General features: G+C 38.3%; 1 protein-coding gene across 4 annotated transcripts in view; it reads right to left on the minus strand.

Moving 5' to 3' along the window:
* Positions 1 to 575: 575 nt before the first annotated feature.
* GRIN2A (glutamate ionotropic receptor NMDA type subunit 2A) overlaps positions 576 to 19,918 on the minus strand; it is a 190,100-nt gene continuing 170,757 nt past the window's right edge. For 2 of the 4 annotated variants that reach the window (XM_054843439.1, XM_054843441.1), the window contains 3 exons: positions 14,537 to 14,775; positions 11,302 to 12,962; positions 583 to 7,758 (listed from right to left, as the gene is read on the minus strand). In XM_054843439.1, the coding sequence (XP_054699414.1) occupies positions 7,743 to 7,758; positions 11,302 to 12,962; positions 14,537 to 14,775 (1,916 nt within the window). In that variant the 3' untranslated portion in view covers positions 583 to 7,742. Of the gene's footprint in view, positions 12,963 to 14,536; positions 14,776 to 19,918 lie in introns of all 4 variants that reach the window. The other 2 variants (XM_054843440.1, XM_054843438.1) reach the window with 2 other exon arrangements.

Consider the following 19,918-nt stretch of genomic DNA (forward strand, 5'->3'; position numbering starts at 1 on the left):
GCTGCTCATGCCCAGCTCTTCTCAGGGTGTTCTTGGCAGGACACCTCCTCCTCATCCTCGGGCTGGACATTGCCTCCACAATCGCCCAAAGAGCTCCTGCATCTTGGCAGCCAAGATCATCTCTTCACGCACCATGTTTTGTGCATCTGATGGATTTCAGACTACGTGACAATGGTGCCACAGGTGAACGGGCCATCCTTAACTCAGCTCCTACTGCTCCCTCTGCTGAGGGAGCACCGTTCAAAGTAGACTTCTCACACTGAATGGTTTTTTCCTAAGTTAATTGCCTCCATCCTTTTCATGAATTAAATTAAACTGGGAACATCAAGCATATACTGTCAGCTTTAGCTTCAGGCATCTTCACCTTTAGATAATTTCTAACAGCAAAGGATGGCTGAAAACATGTGGTGGTGAACACCTTTCAAATCAAATCAACTACTAACAAAAAAAAAAAGATAAGCCTTATTCATAGATGACACTTCATCTTGTACCATTTAACAAGGAACACAGACAAGAATGATGCCATTGTTCATTTTCATATCAATTGGCAGAAATTATCTTTATTAGAAAAATGAATTTTTCATATATTTACAATTTTTACATCATGTTATACTTGGCACGTGTGTTTTTCCCAAATAGTTATATACATTTCGGTACACACAGACATTCGAGTCCCCCATTCCCTTAATGTTTTTCTACATGTTTAACAAAAATGAAGAACACAATACAATTTATAAGACAACCATAATAATTATATATTTCTCTATTGTAAAAAGTTTGAAGCAAACATTTTTTTTTTTCAAGATATGTTTCAAAATATTTATACAGTATTAGCACTCAGTCATGCACTGGGTTAAAGTATGGTTGGGGTGAACTGCTGTGAGACGGTATGCGTACCGCGGGAGAGGAGCGTGGGACCCCCAGCTCCTTCCAGCTGCAGTGGGTGCTGTTGGGTAGGTCCAACTGCCACCAGGATTTCAAAGGCAGGGACAGACGGGTGCAGGGGTAGCTGGGTGTACGCGTATGTCTGTAACGTGACAGTTAAAAATGCGTGTGTACAGACACTTGTGTGTTACAATTCCTTTCAGTTTGCTAAAGCTATCTAATAAAACAGGCAGTAATTGGAATGTCAAAACTAGTTTTTAATTATTCTCTTTTTCCCCAAACCCTTTCTTTTGAAGAATCTATTAGACTATGAATTTTATAATGAAATTCTGGATTCTCTTAAAATTAATTATTTTATGCTTAATTCCATTTCACCAATATTCTTTTATTTCTACTCTAACATCCTGATTTATTTCCCCAGGGGTTAAGAGGTCTTCAAACCTCTACTATTCTTTGCTAGCAATTGGAAATTTATGACTTACCCTTTGGTTTGAAATATTGCACTCTTGAGAGTGTTACAGTAAATTGCACTAGTAAATAACAGAAGTGATAGGCTTTTTAATTTATTGTGTATGGAATCAAATGGTTCTAAGATTTCCGGTAAGATGTTGTTTATGGAATGCAAATTTCTTCTACTGCAATGTAGATTAGTGCTCTGTGTAACCTGCACAAATTAGTACACTTGGAGGTTTTTTCCTCCGTCAGAACACGAATACTTTTCCAAGTGTACTAATAACTAATTTTCTTTCCGAGCAAAATCCCAAGTCAATATTGTGAATTCTTATTTTCTCAAGATCAAAATGAAACTAAGCTGAAGTTTTAGGATGACGACTGACGATCCAATACTAATTTTCAGTTATGTCTCATTTTTCAGAGTTCAACTGCAAATAATTTCTGATCAAACTCAAAATAGCAATACATTACTTGAAACTGTTAGTAAACGGTTGTAGAATCTTTTTCACAATGCTGAATTTTTATTTTGCCCTTCAATCTCCCCAAAAACTTTATACATATACATATATATAAAGCTTATATATAGCTTATATATATACATGTATGTATACAAAGACTAATCAGGACAACACATTAAATTTACATTATTCAAGTAAACAGAATTTTTTTTTTTTAAAGTGTAAATTGAGATTTTAAAATATTTCTGGTGGTTTTTGTTTAGCAGCACAAAAATATTAGTGTTTCATCTAAGTCAGCAAAAATCTTTAAACAGGATGAAAGGAAGCATGAAATGCCATTCAGGTTTAGTGTAAATTTGAATCCGATTAATTAAAATTAACATTATTAACTCACAGGTGAAGTGCTTCTGAGAGAACCTGAAATGTATGGATGCAAATTTTGCATAAAAATAGCATACTTAGTTAAGAATCAGGTAGGAGTTTGCCTAACACATTAATGAATTCTGTTTGTACCTTCTGGTTCCAACAGGGAAGACACAAGATACACTGTGCATGTGCACGTGGGTGTGAGGTGTGAAGACAGAGAGATCGAGTTGTTCTTCATCAGTGCAAAATGGACGTTCTGAAATGAGTAAGACTATTTCAAAATATTATAGCTGATATAAAGTATAAACTGTAAACAGTTCTTATGAAAAATTGCACTAGTTTCCTTCCTAGCTGCATGCAGTTTTGCATGATGCAACTTCCATACCTCTGCAACATGAGGTTTGGGTTTGGTTTTTTTAATTCTGAGCGTGAACTGCACTAAGGATCTGCTCTCCCCTGACTCACTCACACATCCCTATTCAAGTCAAAAGGTGCTTTGCCTAAGTTTGGAATCCAGACTTAGGCCAGGTAGAAAGGAGTTAACTAAGAATTTTCTTCTTGCAGATGAAGGACTTGGAACCAAGTTCTTCTCCAAGAGACACTTGCAATGAACTGTAGACAAAATTTGACCCTACAGAATTTTCTGTTTCTGAGTTAAGGTGCAAAAATTAGCTATCTAATTCTCCCTTTGAAAAAAAAAGCTCAGGAATTACTTTGAACAAATGATTCCAAGATATTTTTTGTCATAAGTTTTGGTTAGAGGACTGTAAATTTAGAAAAGAAGCCAAATACCACAATCATCTCTTGGTCAGAACCTCCAGACAATCAGTAACAGCAAGCTCAAAAGCCTGTGTGTTGAGAAAAGCAATTCTGACTTAAACACCACTGCAAAATACCGCCTGTGTGTGCAACACAGATTTTGAAGACTGCCCAGCCTGCATGGAAGAATACATGGGCGGCCCCCGGTGCACACACCAGCTGGGCTTTCCTGGGAATTTTTGGTTTTTTAGGAAACCTTCCTCAGCTACCTTAAATAATGTATTTAATGACCAGGTGTGGATGTTGTGAGCCAACACACAATTTTAAAGTCAGTCACCAGTCCAATAGATCCTCTCTGGCCATGAATTTTCAAAACAATACGAGAAGACATCCTTGTCCTATGGCTTTGTTATTTACAGTGAGTATAATTTCCAGCTCTTTCAGACAGGAACTCTCCTCTGACCTGTTTTCCCGTGTCCTAGCACGATGCAAACCTGATCCCAACAAGTCCTTTAGCTTGTTCTGTAATAGGCATCAAACACTACAATAAACACTGGTAGAGGCTTTGTGGATCTCGGAGGTTTGAAAAGGAGAGAAGAGAATCACTTAAAGCACTGCTGAAATGTGTCCCACGGCTCTGGGAGATTACTCACACATGACTAGGTCGGAAAGTGTATGCACGCACGTGTGTGTATACTGTATATATATTTAGGTTAACAAGTTTAAACTATTAATAAACAGCTTCTTATGGTATTTGGTAAATAAAATATTAGGCTCGTATCATTCAAAATAGTGCAACCTACATAGCAATATACAGGAAAATTACACACATTGTTCCTATTACCATTAATATGCTTGTGCATATCAAGATGACAGGATACCCTTTTCCATAGGATTAACCTTTTGCATATTTAATTGTATTCTTTGGCCCATTTTCCTGTGAAACCTCGTATGACAACATAAAGACTTTGGCTTTAAAAAAAAAAAAAAAAGAAAATTCCCATTTTTTCAGTGACTTCAGAAACTTAAGTAGAATTCGAATCACTTTAGTTAAAAAATTATCTTTTCCTCCAGAAACCACACACCCCGCAGCCTGCACAGACCACCCGCTAGTGTGGATAACTGTGAACTTCCAATTTAATTTTTTTTTTCACTTTTGAAGATAATTTACACTTCAAATGTTGCACAAAACATCCTCCAAAATTTTTCTCATCTCCTCTAATCCCGTCCCAACAGTAAACAAGAAAAGTCTCCTTCCCCAGTAGCATGAGAAGGCACAGCAGCCTCGTGAGGACCTTTGACTGCATCACCATGAGACCAAATACAGGGTTTGCAATGTGAAACAGAAGCCAAAATATATTTCCAAAAGGTTTTTGCCATTAAACACCATTATTAAACGGGCTCAATAAAAAATATCAGACTAAAGAATCCTGTAGTAATGATGTAACACAAATCTCTTCAAAACCGCTATTCTTATGTACTGCAATGCACAAAACATATTAAAAAATGTATTCTCATAATGCATTTGCTGAGAAAAACATATAATTTCTTCTAATAATACTAGAAGTGCAAAACAAGACATTCTCTATTAAAATTTCATGTCACTGTAAATATTACCATTTGCCCACGTTAAAGCTTAGTACCATTTATGAGAAGCGAGAAAACCTTCATCATTTCCCAAGCAATGTATCACCTCACTTGGAACTTTACAGTGCACTGAATAAGTATCACAATATTTATTGGTATTTATTTTCACAGTTTTATAACGTGCACATAGAAATATAATTTTTGAAATATATTAGTGAAAACAAATACTAATACAAAAGGGAAAGGACGAAACATCTAGGAGTATAACTGCTTATCACCACTACTTTTTAAGAGTTGGAGAGTCAAAACCATCTCTCTTAAATATTAATACTATATTTAGTGTGGTTATCTACTAGTAAAGGTATTGCATGACAACGTTACAGCATGGTTATATTCTCTACTAATTTACCATTGTTTTCAATACAGGTAAAGAATTAAGCAAAAGGAGTAAAAAGTGTTATTTAGTGCAAAACAACAAAAACCTGGTAAATAGTGAGGTAACCTAATTTCACTTATATTATTTCTGGTTCTTAAATTATAGATATGACAAAATCATCACAAAATCAGCAGTGGATTCTTACAGCTGTTTAGACTGGCATTCATGTTAAGAACAATTTCAACCACAGCAGATATATTCTGCAGTATGTAACAAAAAAAGCTCGTGAATCTGCGAGAAGAACTAAGTGCATTTTCACTGCATTGCAGGGCGATGCACACTTGTAATCCTGACTTCCAAAGTTGCAGGACATTGGAAGAGCACATATTTTTAGAGAGTATACTGTGTACACAGGTCGAGAGAAGCAGGGCAAAAAAAAATATTAAAAGCTTGACTGAGGTGAAATAAATGAGCTTATTTACAAGGAGCACAGGAACCCTCCCCAGTGGAGCAGAGAGAAGCAAGGCAGGATTTCTGCTCCCGTTTAACACGGCAACAGACACCAGAGAACACGAACAGCCACCTCTCCATCCCACAAACATCGCTGCTACACTGTAATGAAGGTGAACATGGGATTAATTCCACAATGAAAGCTGAGCATCAACAAGAATTTTACACTATGTACAACACGTGGACATCGGACAGAAAAGTCTGCATGATCAGAGCGATGTAAGAGACGTGACGGTCTTGAGGGCACTGCCGTTTAACTTAACCTCAGCTTCACAGGTGACTCCAGCCAGAGCAGGTTGAGCCTTTCCTCTATCACGCCATACACCTGTCTGTCTTTGCATTTACGTCCACAAAGAAATACACACCTGTGGTTAAACTGTGCTCCCTCCTCGTGATAGTAAATACTAACATCTTGCTAACACATTTAAATAAGACAGTGCAGGCTAATTTGGGTAGGGAAATGGCTCATATCATAAAAGTCACACTTTAAAAGGCCTTTACGCTCTTTCAGAGTTCCTTCAGTGCTGTTATACTTTGAAGGCTCACCACTCAATAGGAAGGAAGCTTAGATTAAAAAAATAACATTGGTAAAATAAACAATTTAAGTGTATCACTGGAAAAATGTTTTTATTTTGCAAACCAGATTGCCCTATACAGGACAGATACCTACTTTAGAAGGACTTTTGAGCTCAGGTAGGACTAGAGCTGGAAAAGGGAGTTTAGCAAGGGAACGTACAACACTCCATCTTGAAAGAAGCACACGATGTGATGATTAACACTTAACACAACCTAGCCAAGCCACAGGATGGTTACTGTTTTACATTAACTAAGGGAGGATTTTGCCATAAAAGATCTGTTTTCACTAGGTTTTATATATCACACATCTTAAATGCAATGTAAAACAACAAAAAGATTCACCTCTTGAATTCTTCCTAAATCCAAGCTGACACTCAGATTCTTAGATTTGTACCTCAATTCCTGTTCTATGCTGACGAACCCAGCAAGGGAAGGAACAGTACCAAAATCTTCCCCGTCACTAAGATACATATACTATACTGCAGAAATATGAAAACAGCAAGTTATTCTACAAGGAACAGATCCTGACACTTTTATTTCATGCTGGATAGTCACATGGTATAAAGAAAATGCTGATACCGACTAGGCTGGGAGTACTGCAAAACTCACAGACAACAGGTGCTACCTTAGTAACTACTCGCATAAGCACGAGAACCTAGATGCACCTGCAAGGCTTAGCTTGGTACTCACTTGCAGATTTAACTAGCAGCTTTTTGAGGCTAGGGATAAGTAGACTATTACTCTTCTAAGCCTAACTGAGACGTCTAAGTCAGGAGCCTGTATTTTCTAAAAGGTCGAGAGAGAGGTAAAATCTTTCAGGACACATGACACACACAACTGTGTCCAAGTCATCAGTGCTCTGACCTGCCACCCGGAGGGAGGGAGCCTTCTCTCTCTCTCTCTCTCCCCTCCGCCACTGGCAAAAGAAAGAGCTGAGCCTTCCAGCACAGAAACCCAACGCTACACAGCTCCAGTTTTCGCTACCTTTAAAACTATGTAAAAACATTTATTTTCACCAGAAATAAAAGCAACACTCCTGATTTCCCTCGTGAGCCTTGTTTCACCTCCTCAGTGTTCCTGAAAGATCATAGAGAGACACGTGTTTATGAGATGCTGCCAAAACACGGTGAGCTGGCGGTGATTTGGTTTCTGTTTGTCCGCAGCACTCTTTTTCCTAACCGAGCTTCTTAGATAGCAGAATAATGAATTCTGAGCAAAAGCTTTAAAAACATTAAATGAAATTTTCCAGAAATACAAACCCTCTTAATTTTCCTTAATTTTATCCTATATATTAAAATAACTTATTTCCATGCGTTTAAATTAGTGGGTGGCTACACTGCTCTAAGAAACACAAACAGAACACAAAATCCATTTGAAAGGAAAAAGGAAAATTTACTGTGGTGAAAAGGGAAAGACAAAAACATGAAGAAACTCTACAACGTCTTTAAAAGAGGACAAAAAGCAAGAGGCAGGTATGTCTATGTAGCTGTTTTTACCTCCATGTACCTGCTACATTCCTCAGCAATTCAATATCCTGCCTCCATAAAAGTTGTCGTCCAGGAGCAGTGTAACACTACAGGACATGCTACCAAGAATAGCTCATATCATTTACAGCCTGATTCAGTTCCAGCTGGAGTCACGGGAAATCTTGGTGATAGGAATGACCAACAAACTGCTAGAGCTGTAATCAGGAAAATGTAACAAGTCACCAGCACCATCCAGAAAGGTACAGAAAGGATGGCCACTTATGCAGGAAGATTCTTTTGTCCTCTTCAAGAATAGCAGCAGCTAGAGTGAGAGAGAGGGAAATACAGAAAGTCTTGATCTCGGTTGAATTGAAAGTCAGTGCAAATATATCAACAAAGCTCAGGCAACACTCAGAATTCCACGCGCTCTACGGCTGAGCCTCACAAGCTGTGGCTTGTGGCTCTGCTGTTGAAGATTTTTCTTCAACTATCAGCTGCTGCTTCTTTACATATATACATCCACAACCACAGCAGCTATTTGCCTACAACCCTACACTTTAGTCTTTTCTTGCCCCTTTATTCACTCATATTATATGCCAAGATCAAAACAATAAATGCATGCAGCTTCTTATTCCCTCTACTTTCAGTATCTGTTCGTTTGTGCTTTTTTCTCCTTTAAAGCAGCATCTTTTATTTCCATGTGAACAACTGCTGTGCAACATTATGAAGTCTTCCCTCTGTCTCTTTAATTTGTTTTGGTTTAGGGGAGGTGGTTGTATTGCATATTTGCAGCTAATAATAATAAATCTCTACAGTCACCAGAAATCTGCTCAAATCAGAAAAAGCAAACACTGCAATGTATTTCTTTATAGCTAATTTGCTTGTACACTTCATAGAGAGATAAATCCACCTGGGTTTAGGATGTTTACATTTGGATCTCAACGGTTTACTTGGAAAATATTGTAAAAGGGAATTTTTCTTTCCCACAGCTTTGCATACAGTACTTGTCTATATATCGAATTATGTGTGTCTAGTTAGATAGAGATGATGATACAAAAGACTTGGACCAATCAGCAAATATTTTGAGAGCTTTAAGATGATGTGAAAGACAGGACCCACCCACCACTGAGTTCGATGATTCACTTGGTAAAATTCTCAGCAACTTGCATGGCAGTTTTTGGTATGATATCAGCAAATACCATATCTGCCGAAACACACCAGATAGTATATTAAGTAAAATCTTAAGCATTTTTAACTATGATTTGGACTGGAAATTAAAATTTGCCTGAAATATTTTTAGTAAGCTGGTTACAACAATATTTATGCCGTTAGTGCATTTGCCTTCCTGTAGACCTAAGACAAATAGTATAGCTATGTCTTTGGTTCATGAAAAGCAGTGCTCATCCCATACACACCCTAGCCCTGCTTGGCTCATACAACTATTCCTAAGAAATGTGCATCTTTCTAAGGGCAGGTAAGGATCTTCTGTTTATAAAACTACATCCAGTGAGGAACCAGAAAGCACACCATGTGAATCAGGGCCAATAATGGTGACCAAATGTTGAACAAAGAATACTGAAAACATATTTGCTCTCGACAGCGGACAGATACCCATAGATATGCTTTCTGAACATACTTATAATAAAGTATACTGAGATTACTGGAAGCTGGAAAGGGACTCGGAAGCCCAAATCTCATTACATTTCATTCCTTCAAAAATATCATCCTTCATCAGCATGGCGAACATACAAATATATTTGTAAATACCGAGAACTCATTCTGGACTGTTTGGTAGTTAAAGTCAGCTTAAATCTGTTTAATTAAAAAAATTGTAAACAAAATTCAAGAAGCTATATTTTGTTTGTCCCTATACATCATTTATATTATCTCCCATTTGCAACTCTGCTCTGCAGTATGCTATTCCAGATTAAACAACTTGCATACTGTACCTCTGGCACGCAGATACTACGGTTACAGCTGACAGGCATGATTCTATTGAAGAGAGTTTCAGTTTTGAGAAAAGTTGGGGTAATATTCACATTTTCCAATTCACAGTGATAAAGGTTTCCCTGCTCACTGTTCTTCAGTGAAACATAGGGAATGATGCTTGAATAATCTAAACTACCTCTACACAAAAAATCCTAAAGTAATTCTCAGAGCAGCAGGAGAATGGGAGAGAACCATCTGTTGACTGTTTTCAGTATTTAAATATATTAGCAATTATATATACTTCTTTAGTTTAAATTAAATTTACAACTGTACACTCTACTCATGAAAGATTTCCTGTCTTCCCTTCCACACTCCCTTATGGTTAAAATCTAGTGGGGTTCTTTCCCGGTGGGGGTGAGGAAGGGTGTGTAGCAGGCATTTTATCTGTGAAATAATCTGATTGATCTTTACTAGAAATAAAAGTCATATAACAATGCGTCCCTGTTATATGAATATCTTTGTATACCAGTAAGTGATAATAAAGGTACTATTCCTTAGTTATATGTGCACGTATTGAATTTATATAACACACTTGATCGAGGAGGTTAAAAAAATGGTCTGATGCTCAACAAATATGCACAACATTCAGGAAGGAAAAAGTCCCTCAAAAGGTGTTAATCCTTCATTGTGCATGCAAATAAATGGTATTGCGCTCCTCGCCGATTACACTGAACGTATGGCTGTCGGTGTTTGATACTGTATTAACAGCTTTAATACTATTAACATACAATTAATTAGATGTCACTAATGCACTATGAACAAAGAACTACAGTGGGTTGGGATTTGGTTTGGGAAGTGAAGGAATAAAAGAAATACTATACAGCCCTGAGTAATCACCAGTAAGGGGCAAATGCAAACTTTCGTACACATTAGGCCTCAAGGTTACTAATAAAGTCCACAGCTCCATAGTAATGCCATATAGTGATATCTAAAAATATATACTCTGGATCAGGCAGCTGTGAAATTTCTGACAAGATGACTGCAGACTTTTCAATGAACTTAGTTTGTAATGGTAAGTGCACGTGAAATATAAGAAAAGCATTTGTACATTAACATTAACCAATATCCGTGGGGCTGTTGGTACACAGCAGTTCACATGTTTGGGCCTACAGCCTTCCCATTTATTTTCTGTCAATCTAGAACGAACATACTAATGTTGTGCTAACACACTGTATTTTATTTATTAAGGTCCTGGGGTTTGGGTTTTTATATTATTATTTGGCTTTGAAAATGATTATGAAGCTAAAATATATTTTTGAAAGTCTAGCTTTCTGTTCTCTTTGAATCTTGCTTTTGAAACTGTGCAAATGCATTCCTAATTCTTTTTGTCTGTGTCATACTACATGCATACCATATTGCTTATCCAGTACTAGAAAATCATTAAACATTTCTAAGGACAAAAGTACATTGAATGATACTTAGCAACATAAATTAGAATAACCGAAATAGTAAAATAATTCGATACAAAACAGCATAGTTGCCAACATATATTTGGGCTATTTCAGTACAGCTTGCCATTTATATATAAAGCATACATAAATGGCTATTTTTTATCCTTTTCAACAAGACATATTTTAAAAGGATAGTTGAGAGTATACTAGTTTACCTATTCATGTACAAAAGTACACTGGGAAAGGGAGAGGTTTACATATCATTTACCATAGCAGGATACTGTTAAAGGATAAATTCTCCCTCTAAGATGGTGGCAACTATTTTTTCCCTATAGATAAAGTGTTCATGGAAAATTTAAACATCTGATTCAATGCTAGGCATTTTCTTATACACACGTCTATTGCTACAGGAATTTAAAACCCTTGGAGTTGAGTACAAGCTATTCCTATTTGCAACGTAAGGCAAAACATGCTCTGAAATGTACATGTCATTATGGATCCGACCATCCCTGGAACAGTATGATGCTGTAGACTTTATGGATGACCTTAAATAATTATCATTTCTTCCTCTTGTTGGTAGTGAATGTTTATAAAGATCAGCTGGACTTCGCCTAAGAGATAAGTGCTGGTCATCACGATACGAGTGCAGAAAGGGATTATCATCTGAGTGAACAGGATACAGGGACTTGCTCCGCTTACTGTCCTCTAGAGCATGAGTTAAAAGTGAGGCCTTGTTGCTCAACAGTTTGCTTGAGGGAACACTAAACATGCTTGCATATGGACTACTTTGTAGAAATTTCTCTCTTTCTTTCAAGCTTATACTGCGAGAAGGTCTTCCAATATCAATTTCCCTGGACTTATCAGCGATATTATCAAAAGAATGTTGCCTGCTAATCCTCAACTTATTTTTTTTATGATATTGCAGAGCATTGTTTTGTGACCAACTATGGTCATATATTTCTTCAGGAAGTGATAAGTTCGTTGTATCCTGCAGCATCTGATCTTCTTCAATATCATAGAGGTTCCCCATCCGCAAGCATGCGTCGCATTTATAGGGAGATCTGCTCGAATAGTGTCCCGCATAAGTGGGCAAATTGGAAAGACAGCTCCTGCAGTGGGTGGAATTCTGTCTGTATCTATCATTCATGTCAACCAGGGAAGCATTTTTATCTTTTAGAGTGTAGTGCTTTGCATAAAGTTTATACTGGTCGTTATTTGGAAGACTGTCTTCATTATGCAAGGGAGTCCTGTTAGCATGTTCTGCTTTCCTGTAGTTGTCATTGTGATCTTGATAAACATCAGGAAACTCTATAGTTTCTGGAAGGACGATGTTTTCAATGTACTGAGGTGTGTCCAAGCGGAATCCTGGCTCCTTGTCAGCATCAATTGTGTAGATTTTATCCCGTGGAGAGCTCTGTTTGGTTTTCAGATATGTCAGTTCCACTTCACTACAGTCTTTTGGGTATTTTGATGCTACTGTCCTTTTTTTAAAATTGTCCTTGGTTTTGTGGTGCTTGTTGTTGTTTTCAGGTTCCATATGGCAAGTGGCTCGGCTTGACGTCTCTGATACATCTGAATGGACAATCTCTTCAGGAAGGTACCTTTGGCTTTTCACTGAAAGCTGCCTGTTTTCATCTGACCCATTTTCTCTCTGGGAACCTTGGCTTTGACGTACAGATTCTTGACGTAAAGACTCAACAGATTTCCTCCAAAGCTGCCTGGGTCTGGAGTTTCCTTTTGCTTCTGCTGTTACGGCAACCTCTACTGTATTTGGATTGGACTCATTCAGTGTGAGAGGATGCTGACCTTGGAAAACATAGTTGTTAAGATTGTCCTTGTGTCTGTTGCCAGGAAGTGTCTGCAGTTCACTCATGTTGTCACCAAAAAAGTTGTCTTTTGTCTGAAAGGATCTGTTATCAGAAAATATCAAATTTCCCTTATCCATGACCATGTCCATAATCAAGGAACCCCTCTGAATAAAATCAGCTGTTCTTTTGGGGGAGTTAATTCTTGAAGGATTGATATTGGTCATATTTTTCGCTGTTCGCAGTAGTTTTAACATGTTGGTTTGGGAATTGGTCAAAGTAAAGTCAGGAGACTTCTTTTTTTCTTCAATATGTACTCCATGAATGCAGCTGTAAATACCCTGTAATATCAGTAATACAAAACAAATTAAATCACTAGGTGTAAATTCTTCCATTCTATTTTTAATTAACAATAAAGAAAAAATAAACATTGCTTATCTAACGACTGGAAAGATTAAAAGTACATATCTCTCCTTTTAGCATTTCTTTACATTGATATGGAAGAACAATTTCTGCAATATCTGTTGGAACTGTAAAGGGGAAAAATTGTCAGTATTTTACAAACCAGTGGTCTGTGTTGGCCTCCCCTGCTTATTCCAGAAAACAAGACTAGAAAGGACCCCAAAAGGTTCCCTAGTCTCATCACAAAATGTAACTAACCTTCAGTAATGGCAACTCTATTATTTTAAAGCAGTGATTAAGTTACCCCTGTAAACAAGCCTGCAGTCAGGCTATTTTCTTGGAAGTTAAGATACTTTTCACTTTCACTGAAATAAAAAGGCTTGTAGTCATCATATTTCAGCTTTTCTGTTTCTTATCCTAGTACATACGAAAAAAATCCCAGCTCTTTCTGAAGCCTGAATTTGAGTTCATTTTGAGCAAAGGGCTGGAGCCCATCTTTTAACTCCAACCTCTGTGGTCACTCCTGTGAGCTCAATTGACATTTCCAACCCTGTGAACTTGTAATTCTCAGAAATTTGCCTTTGAAATAAGTACTCTTTTTTTGCCCTGCATTGGTTAGAGGAATTTCACATGTAAAAGGCCAAATGTATAAAGTTCAAATGTAAAATGCTGAGGTTAAAGTGTATATGCTTTTCTAGACAGTCCCCAACAGGGTAGGGCAGAGTACTTTTAATGCAGTTCCAATACAGTCCAATTTACTCAACAGGGTAATTTCAGCACTTTTTAAAGCAATTAGGCATTTTAGTATTATTTTCAATTCTCCTCAGCTATATAACAAATCCAGCAAAATCAATTACCTAATGAAAGTACTATGTGTTAAAAAAAAAGACAAAACCCAACTATTTTGTCAAAAATATAACAAGCACATACTTCCCTCATTTTATGAAAATTATCAGTTATTTGGATATATAAATCCACTTTGGGTTTGGTAAAGTTATCATTAAAGCCTATCTTAGCGTTTAACCAAACATAAATGACACTAGTGTTTGACCTTTTCTCATACGGTTTATTCAAGTTTGCTATCAATAAAAGCTTATAAAAATATTCCAGTATATTTTTATCACTTAAAATCCACTTGTTTAAGAAATACACAAAACTAAGAGCTAATGTCTGCCATCAATTTAGTATTTATTTGGTATGGATTTTTTTGTGGAAATTACTCCATTTCCTGCATCTGATCAGCTCTACCATTTCTTCATCAAAATTTCCCCTGAATAGATATTTGGTTTTAGCACTTGATTACTGATTATCTTGGCATATGATAATTCATACCCTAGAATAATCCCATGGAGTGCAAGTACATCCTAAGACATCGACTACTGTACAGCATCACACTGATGCTCTAGCATGTTTTCCAAATGTCCAAGTGGGAATAAAAGGAAAGATAACGTTTTAGGGAGGCAGCATTTCTTCTGTCTGTTACCTGAAGGAGGAAAATGAAAGTAATACTAACCCTGCTGATTGAGAACAACAATCCCGGCCTATCTGAGCAGACTCCAGTGAAGCAGAATCTAAGTTTCCAGTAAAATAAGTGCTCCCAGACAAAGGTTATTAAACTGAGTGCCATGGCTGCTGCAAGCATGTAAAACACTCCTGCCATGTTGTCAATGTCCAGCTGGCTGCTCATGACTTCATTCTTCTCGTTGTGGCAAATACCAGTCAGCCACAGGGTTTCTAACTCTTCCATTTCCCCTAGGGAGAGCAAGGAGTCAAATCAGTTAGAACGCAAAAATGACTGCTCACAGTATTCGGAAGTCTTTGCAAGTTTAAAAATACAGCACCATTTAATGCTTCATTTGTGGAGCACTTTAGTCTTATCTACTAAGGATTTGCAAATATAGCAGATTTCAACTCACAGCACCCTAGTTTCAGATGTTCTCAGATTTCATAAATTATGTGGGAAGTTGGCTGCTCTAGAAAGCAGGATCTGTGATTTGTGTAAAACTTTTTCTGCTTGCTATAACCAATATCACTTGCTACAGAGATCAGAACTGGAGGGTTCCTGTCCTAGGAGAGTCCCCTGCCCCATCCACGAGAGCTGCATTTGGTGCACACTCAGACCCAGGAGGCTCCTCCGGCCCCAGTCCAAGAGGTGCCACTGGTGCTGCTCCCGTCTGCAGGTCCAGCCGGTAGAAAGCCCACGTGTGTACTCCAGAGGTGCCGATGCACACGCAGACAGCAAGTGTCGTTAGCAGCACCCACATGGCACCCACAAACACAAATAAAGATGGCCTGATCCTCCTCTTTCTGCCCAGCTGATGAGGACTGAAGTTTGCTAGTGAAACACGCACATGCCATCACTCACGTGATTCACAAACACACCAGTATTTACAGACTCCTCAAACACTGGCATGGGCTAAGTCTGTACAATCTCTGTGCCCAGACCCTATATGCCCCTTACCCAGCCACTGGCTTGGACCTCAGGTCTGTCCAGTAGTCCCCTAACAGATGACATCTGCCTCTGTACTCAAAAACACTGAACAGAAGAGAAAGATCACATCAAAACCAGCTAGGAACTGAGTTTAGTAAAGGGATGGGACAGGCTGTAGTGACCAGACACAGGGCTCACTCAGACAAGCATCCCGACACACAACCAGACCCTTTTATCCCCCCTCTTCTCCATTTTCCTACAGTTGTTCCTCCCTGATCCACTCTGACCTCTCCCTTTGGCCTTTCCCTTAAAGATCACAAAATAAACGTCACGTGTTCTCACAATCCCTTTAAAACATGCCATAATAAGAAGTTTGCCCGTTCCTGTGAGGCCCATGACAACCTTATTTCCCCTTTTTGTATAAGTTGCAACGTTCTGGCTGAACTTCTTCTGACATGCCTGCCCTCTGCTATCATCTCTGGTATCCCTTGTTCCCGAGGGTTTGGGTATCTGGGAACTTGATTTATTAGCGTTCTTGTCTCTTGTTTTATTTTTCATGTTGGACAGCCACTAATCAGATAGCCTTACAATCCAGGCATCTACATATCCTTTGCATCCATATATCCCTTCCCTACTTTTACTCCAGCTGCCCAGCCCAAGAAGATGTTTTTGAGCATTAAAAGACAGACCATCCAAACAACAAAGATTAAATGCCAAGTTTAAAAATTCAGCATAAACAGCAGCAACCAGGTCCAGCAGCTGGCTGCCCCTCGATGCTGCACCAGGCCATCACTGCAGTAGTCATTAGTCACGTTTCCTCTCAGAGCTGCCAGCATTTCAGTAACAGCTGAACTGATTTGGAGATGCAGTTTTAAACCACTTTCTCATCTACAAGCACTTCAGAAAGAAAAGATATTGTTTATCAAAACTTTCTGTTTCTCTTCCCTGTAACACTTTTATTTATGGCAAAGCAATAACAATCACTAACACCGGATGTAAAATCACCCGAAGCATTGTGTCCGAAGGTTACGGTAATGTTATACTGGAAATGGAAACCTTGACTAGCTTTATCCATACAGTACATGCAGCAAGTGAGGAAAAATAGTTGCATATGATACAATAGTAACATAGTCCATTTTGTGTTGTACACCACCTGCTTTTCCATAGAAAATAACCATCACTTAATGCCTGGATACTTGCAGGAGTACAGTATGCTCCTTTTCCCATTTAAGCTTCTTTTTTGTTCTCTCCAATTTTTATCGTAACTAGCAGTATTTTTCAAATACAGTTCTTCTCCTGGCTTTCTGTCTCTTTTCATTATCTGTTTTCCCCCAGAGACCCGGGTGATGCAGTAACTGCAAACCCTTTCCACATCACGTACTCGCAGCCTTCTCTCTCGTGGTGCCCTGGACACATCGCTCTTCTCCCTCCTGGCCCGCTGGACCACCCAGCCTTTCTTCTTAATTCACTTCTGGCCTTTTGCTGCTGCCACTGCCTGCCTCCTGAGCAGCACCAAAAAATAAATGGCATTATTAGGTGCCTGAAACAGAGCATTCTTGGTTAGGCCACATCCTTACTGCCACTAAAATACACCTCATTCACTTAGAGCTAAGGAAGCAGACCCACTCTCTCCCTCTGTTGCATATTCTTAGCCTTAGAACCTGTATTTTATCGATGAGATTTGCCCTCAGTTGAAGGACACTGTCACTTAGCCGTGGTTGCTACTGCCAACATGGACAGAGGCGTGCAAGAAACTGCAATTGGTCCTGCCAAGACTGGTTTTTATATTGCATGATATGATTAATTTTCAAACATTTAACATTCTTACTGAATCATTGCATGTGCGTACATGTCTTTTTGTTCTCTTGGGGATATAGTCAGCTGAGTAATTCTATTTTTTTTTTTAATTACATAAACTTCACTGTTTCTAGAAAAGACAGTAGGCAATACAAAGGACCAGAAAGTACAGTATCAGCTGGTGTGGTGTGTTTCCCAATTTCATAGAATCATAGAATCATTTTGGTTGGAAAAGACCTTTAAGATAATCAAGTCCAACCATTAACCTAGCACTGCCAAGTCCACCACTAAACCATGTCCCTGAGCACTACATCCACACATCTTAAATACCTCCAGGCATGATCACTCCACCACTTCTCTGGGCAGCCTGTTCCAGTGCTTGACAACCCTGCCAGTGAAATTTTTCCTAATATCCAATCTAAACCTCCCCTGATGCAACTTGAGGCCATTTCCTCTTGTCCTATCAGTTGTTACTGGGGAGAAGAGACCAACACCCACCTGGCTACAACCTCCTTTCAGGTAGCTGTAGAGAGCAACAAGGTCTCCGCTGAGCCTCCTTTTCTCCAGACTGAGGATACGGCTTCAGTTTGGGGAAAGAATTCCGATGCTACAGATCCCTAATCCTTACCCAGTGATTCAAGAACACATTTGGAGTATTACAATCCATACATCATTGGAGTAAAGATCAGAAAAAAAAGGCTAGAAGCTATATTGACATTTCGGCTACCTTCAAGCTAGACTAGAAGATCAATGACCTGCTGTGCAAGAGCATTTTGCAGGATAGTGTGCCAGGGCACTAGGAAAGCTGCAGCCCACAGATAATTTGGATGTATGAGTTGGAAGTGGAACACAAGACTGCAATGGAGAAATTGCTTCTCATAGAATGTGAAGGAAAAATTGAAGTAGAGAGGACAAGTATCGAGGCACTTCAGCAAAGGCATTTCACAAATTTGTAAAAGAGATTATTCAGTTCCTAGTTAATTCTGAGTTTAGTGTTGTGCTTGAAGCATGAATTGAACCTCTACATCTGAAAAGGCAATGTATCTTCTCCCAAATTACATTGCTCAATCTTCAAAATACCTAAGAGCATCCCCAAAGAAGAAAGTCAATCCTAATGAATCTTTAAAAGTCTTCTAATCCAGGACATAGAGACAATAAATTATTAATTGTAACAGTATAGATATTGCACACTGTTGCTACATAGATAATTGGGGTTCATTATTGCATTTCCATATCTTAGAACATTTGAATTTCTTTTGTTCTGCTAAACCTCAGTGGACTGTTCCCCTTGTCTCTCTTTCAAGTCCTCCCCAAGGTCTATGAATAAAACTCACAGACGCTATAGAAAAGAAAAGAACCCAAGTCCAAAGAGAGACCAATATTGCTGGTTTGTGCATTAGTAGCCGAAGCTCTGACAATCAGCCCTCATTACTTCCCACAGGAAAATTCACATCTCCCAAGATTGTCAAACATCAATTTGATTTGACTGCTGTGCCCTTTTACAATTCATAACAAAATTCACGAAGGAATTTAAACTTCTTTTTTATTACTGTTTCCTCTGTGTTTCTTTCCCTTTGGCATGTACATCTAAAGTAACTATTGATAATCCACTAACCTTTCCAAAAACGTCACTACAGAAACCAACCAAGCTTGTTTTGAGCCGAGATAAATGACAGTGCCCTGGCAAGCTATGAAGAACAAAGCATCCCAGAGTCTCGCAGATGCTGCTGTTTGCAATATCCTTTCCATTATATCTGACAATGACAGAAATCACTGTTAATTAATACCCAAAAGTAATCCACAAATTTATATATTGCATAGCACTGTGAATCATTGGATTGTCATAGTTATGAAATTATATTATCTGGGAATGGACAGATTAGGCTGGTAATTCTGGTCTATATATATAAATCAGTTAACATTAACAGTATATATTTATATGCATGTGTGTGTGTATACACACAGAAACACAGGCACAGACAAAATAGTTATTAATTTACCTGTAATAACACTTCAACATAACTGATTCTATAAAACTGGCAAACATGCCAAATCTATTTATTGCTCTTCCTGCCCATTACATTTTACCCAAGATATTTATGAAAGGCATAAGATTTTTATTACAAAATCCTCAGCTAGGAAGAATTTTTTAACTGGGGTTCATTCCTTACAAAAATCAGCCAACTCCAAACTTGGCCTGGAGTTGGAATTTAAAACATTGAACTTTTGGAGCAATGTTGTTGGTTTTCAAATCCTTTTGGGTGGTCTAACTTGTGAGCTCAATGTGTAGGGTGATGACACCTATAGCAACATACTAGTCTTGGCAGTTGAAAGGCCAGTAATTCGTGATTACCAGGCATTGGAGAGTTCAGTCATCTCCCCGTGTGCATAATTCTAATTAGCGAGTAAGAGCTCAAAATCTTCCATAAGACAGACCTTGGAAATCTAAGTCAGCAACCTCAATATAGATATAAATGCCAGGTCTCACTGAACCTAGTGTTAATGGAGCTCAAGTCTGCATCTAATGGGGGGGGGGTGTGTGTGTCTCAAGTTACTTATAAATATTAATCAGGCTTATTTTAAGGCTTTTTGTTTCAACTTCAAGCACTTACTAAAAGGAATGTAATGCCACAATTATTTTCTACCTCCATCCGCGTGCGGACTAGA

This window comes from Grus americana, chromosome 15 (assembly GCF_028858705.1).
Source record: "Grus americana isolate bGruAme1 chromosome 15, bGruAme1.mat, whole genome shotgun sequence".
Classification (NCBI taxonomy): domain Eukaryota; kingdom Metazoa; phylum Chordata; class Aves; order Gruiformes; family Gruidae; genus Grus; species Grus americana.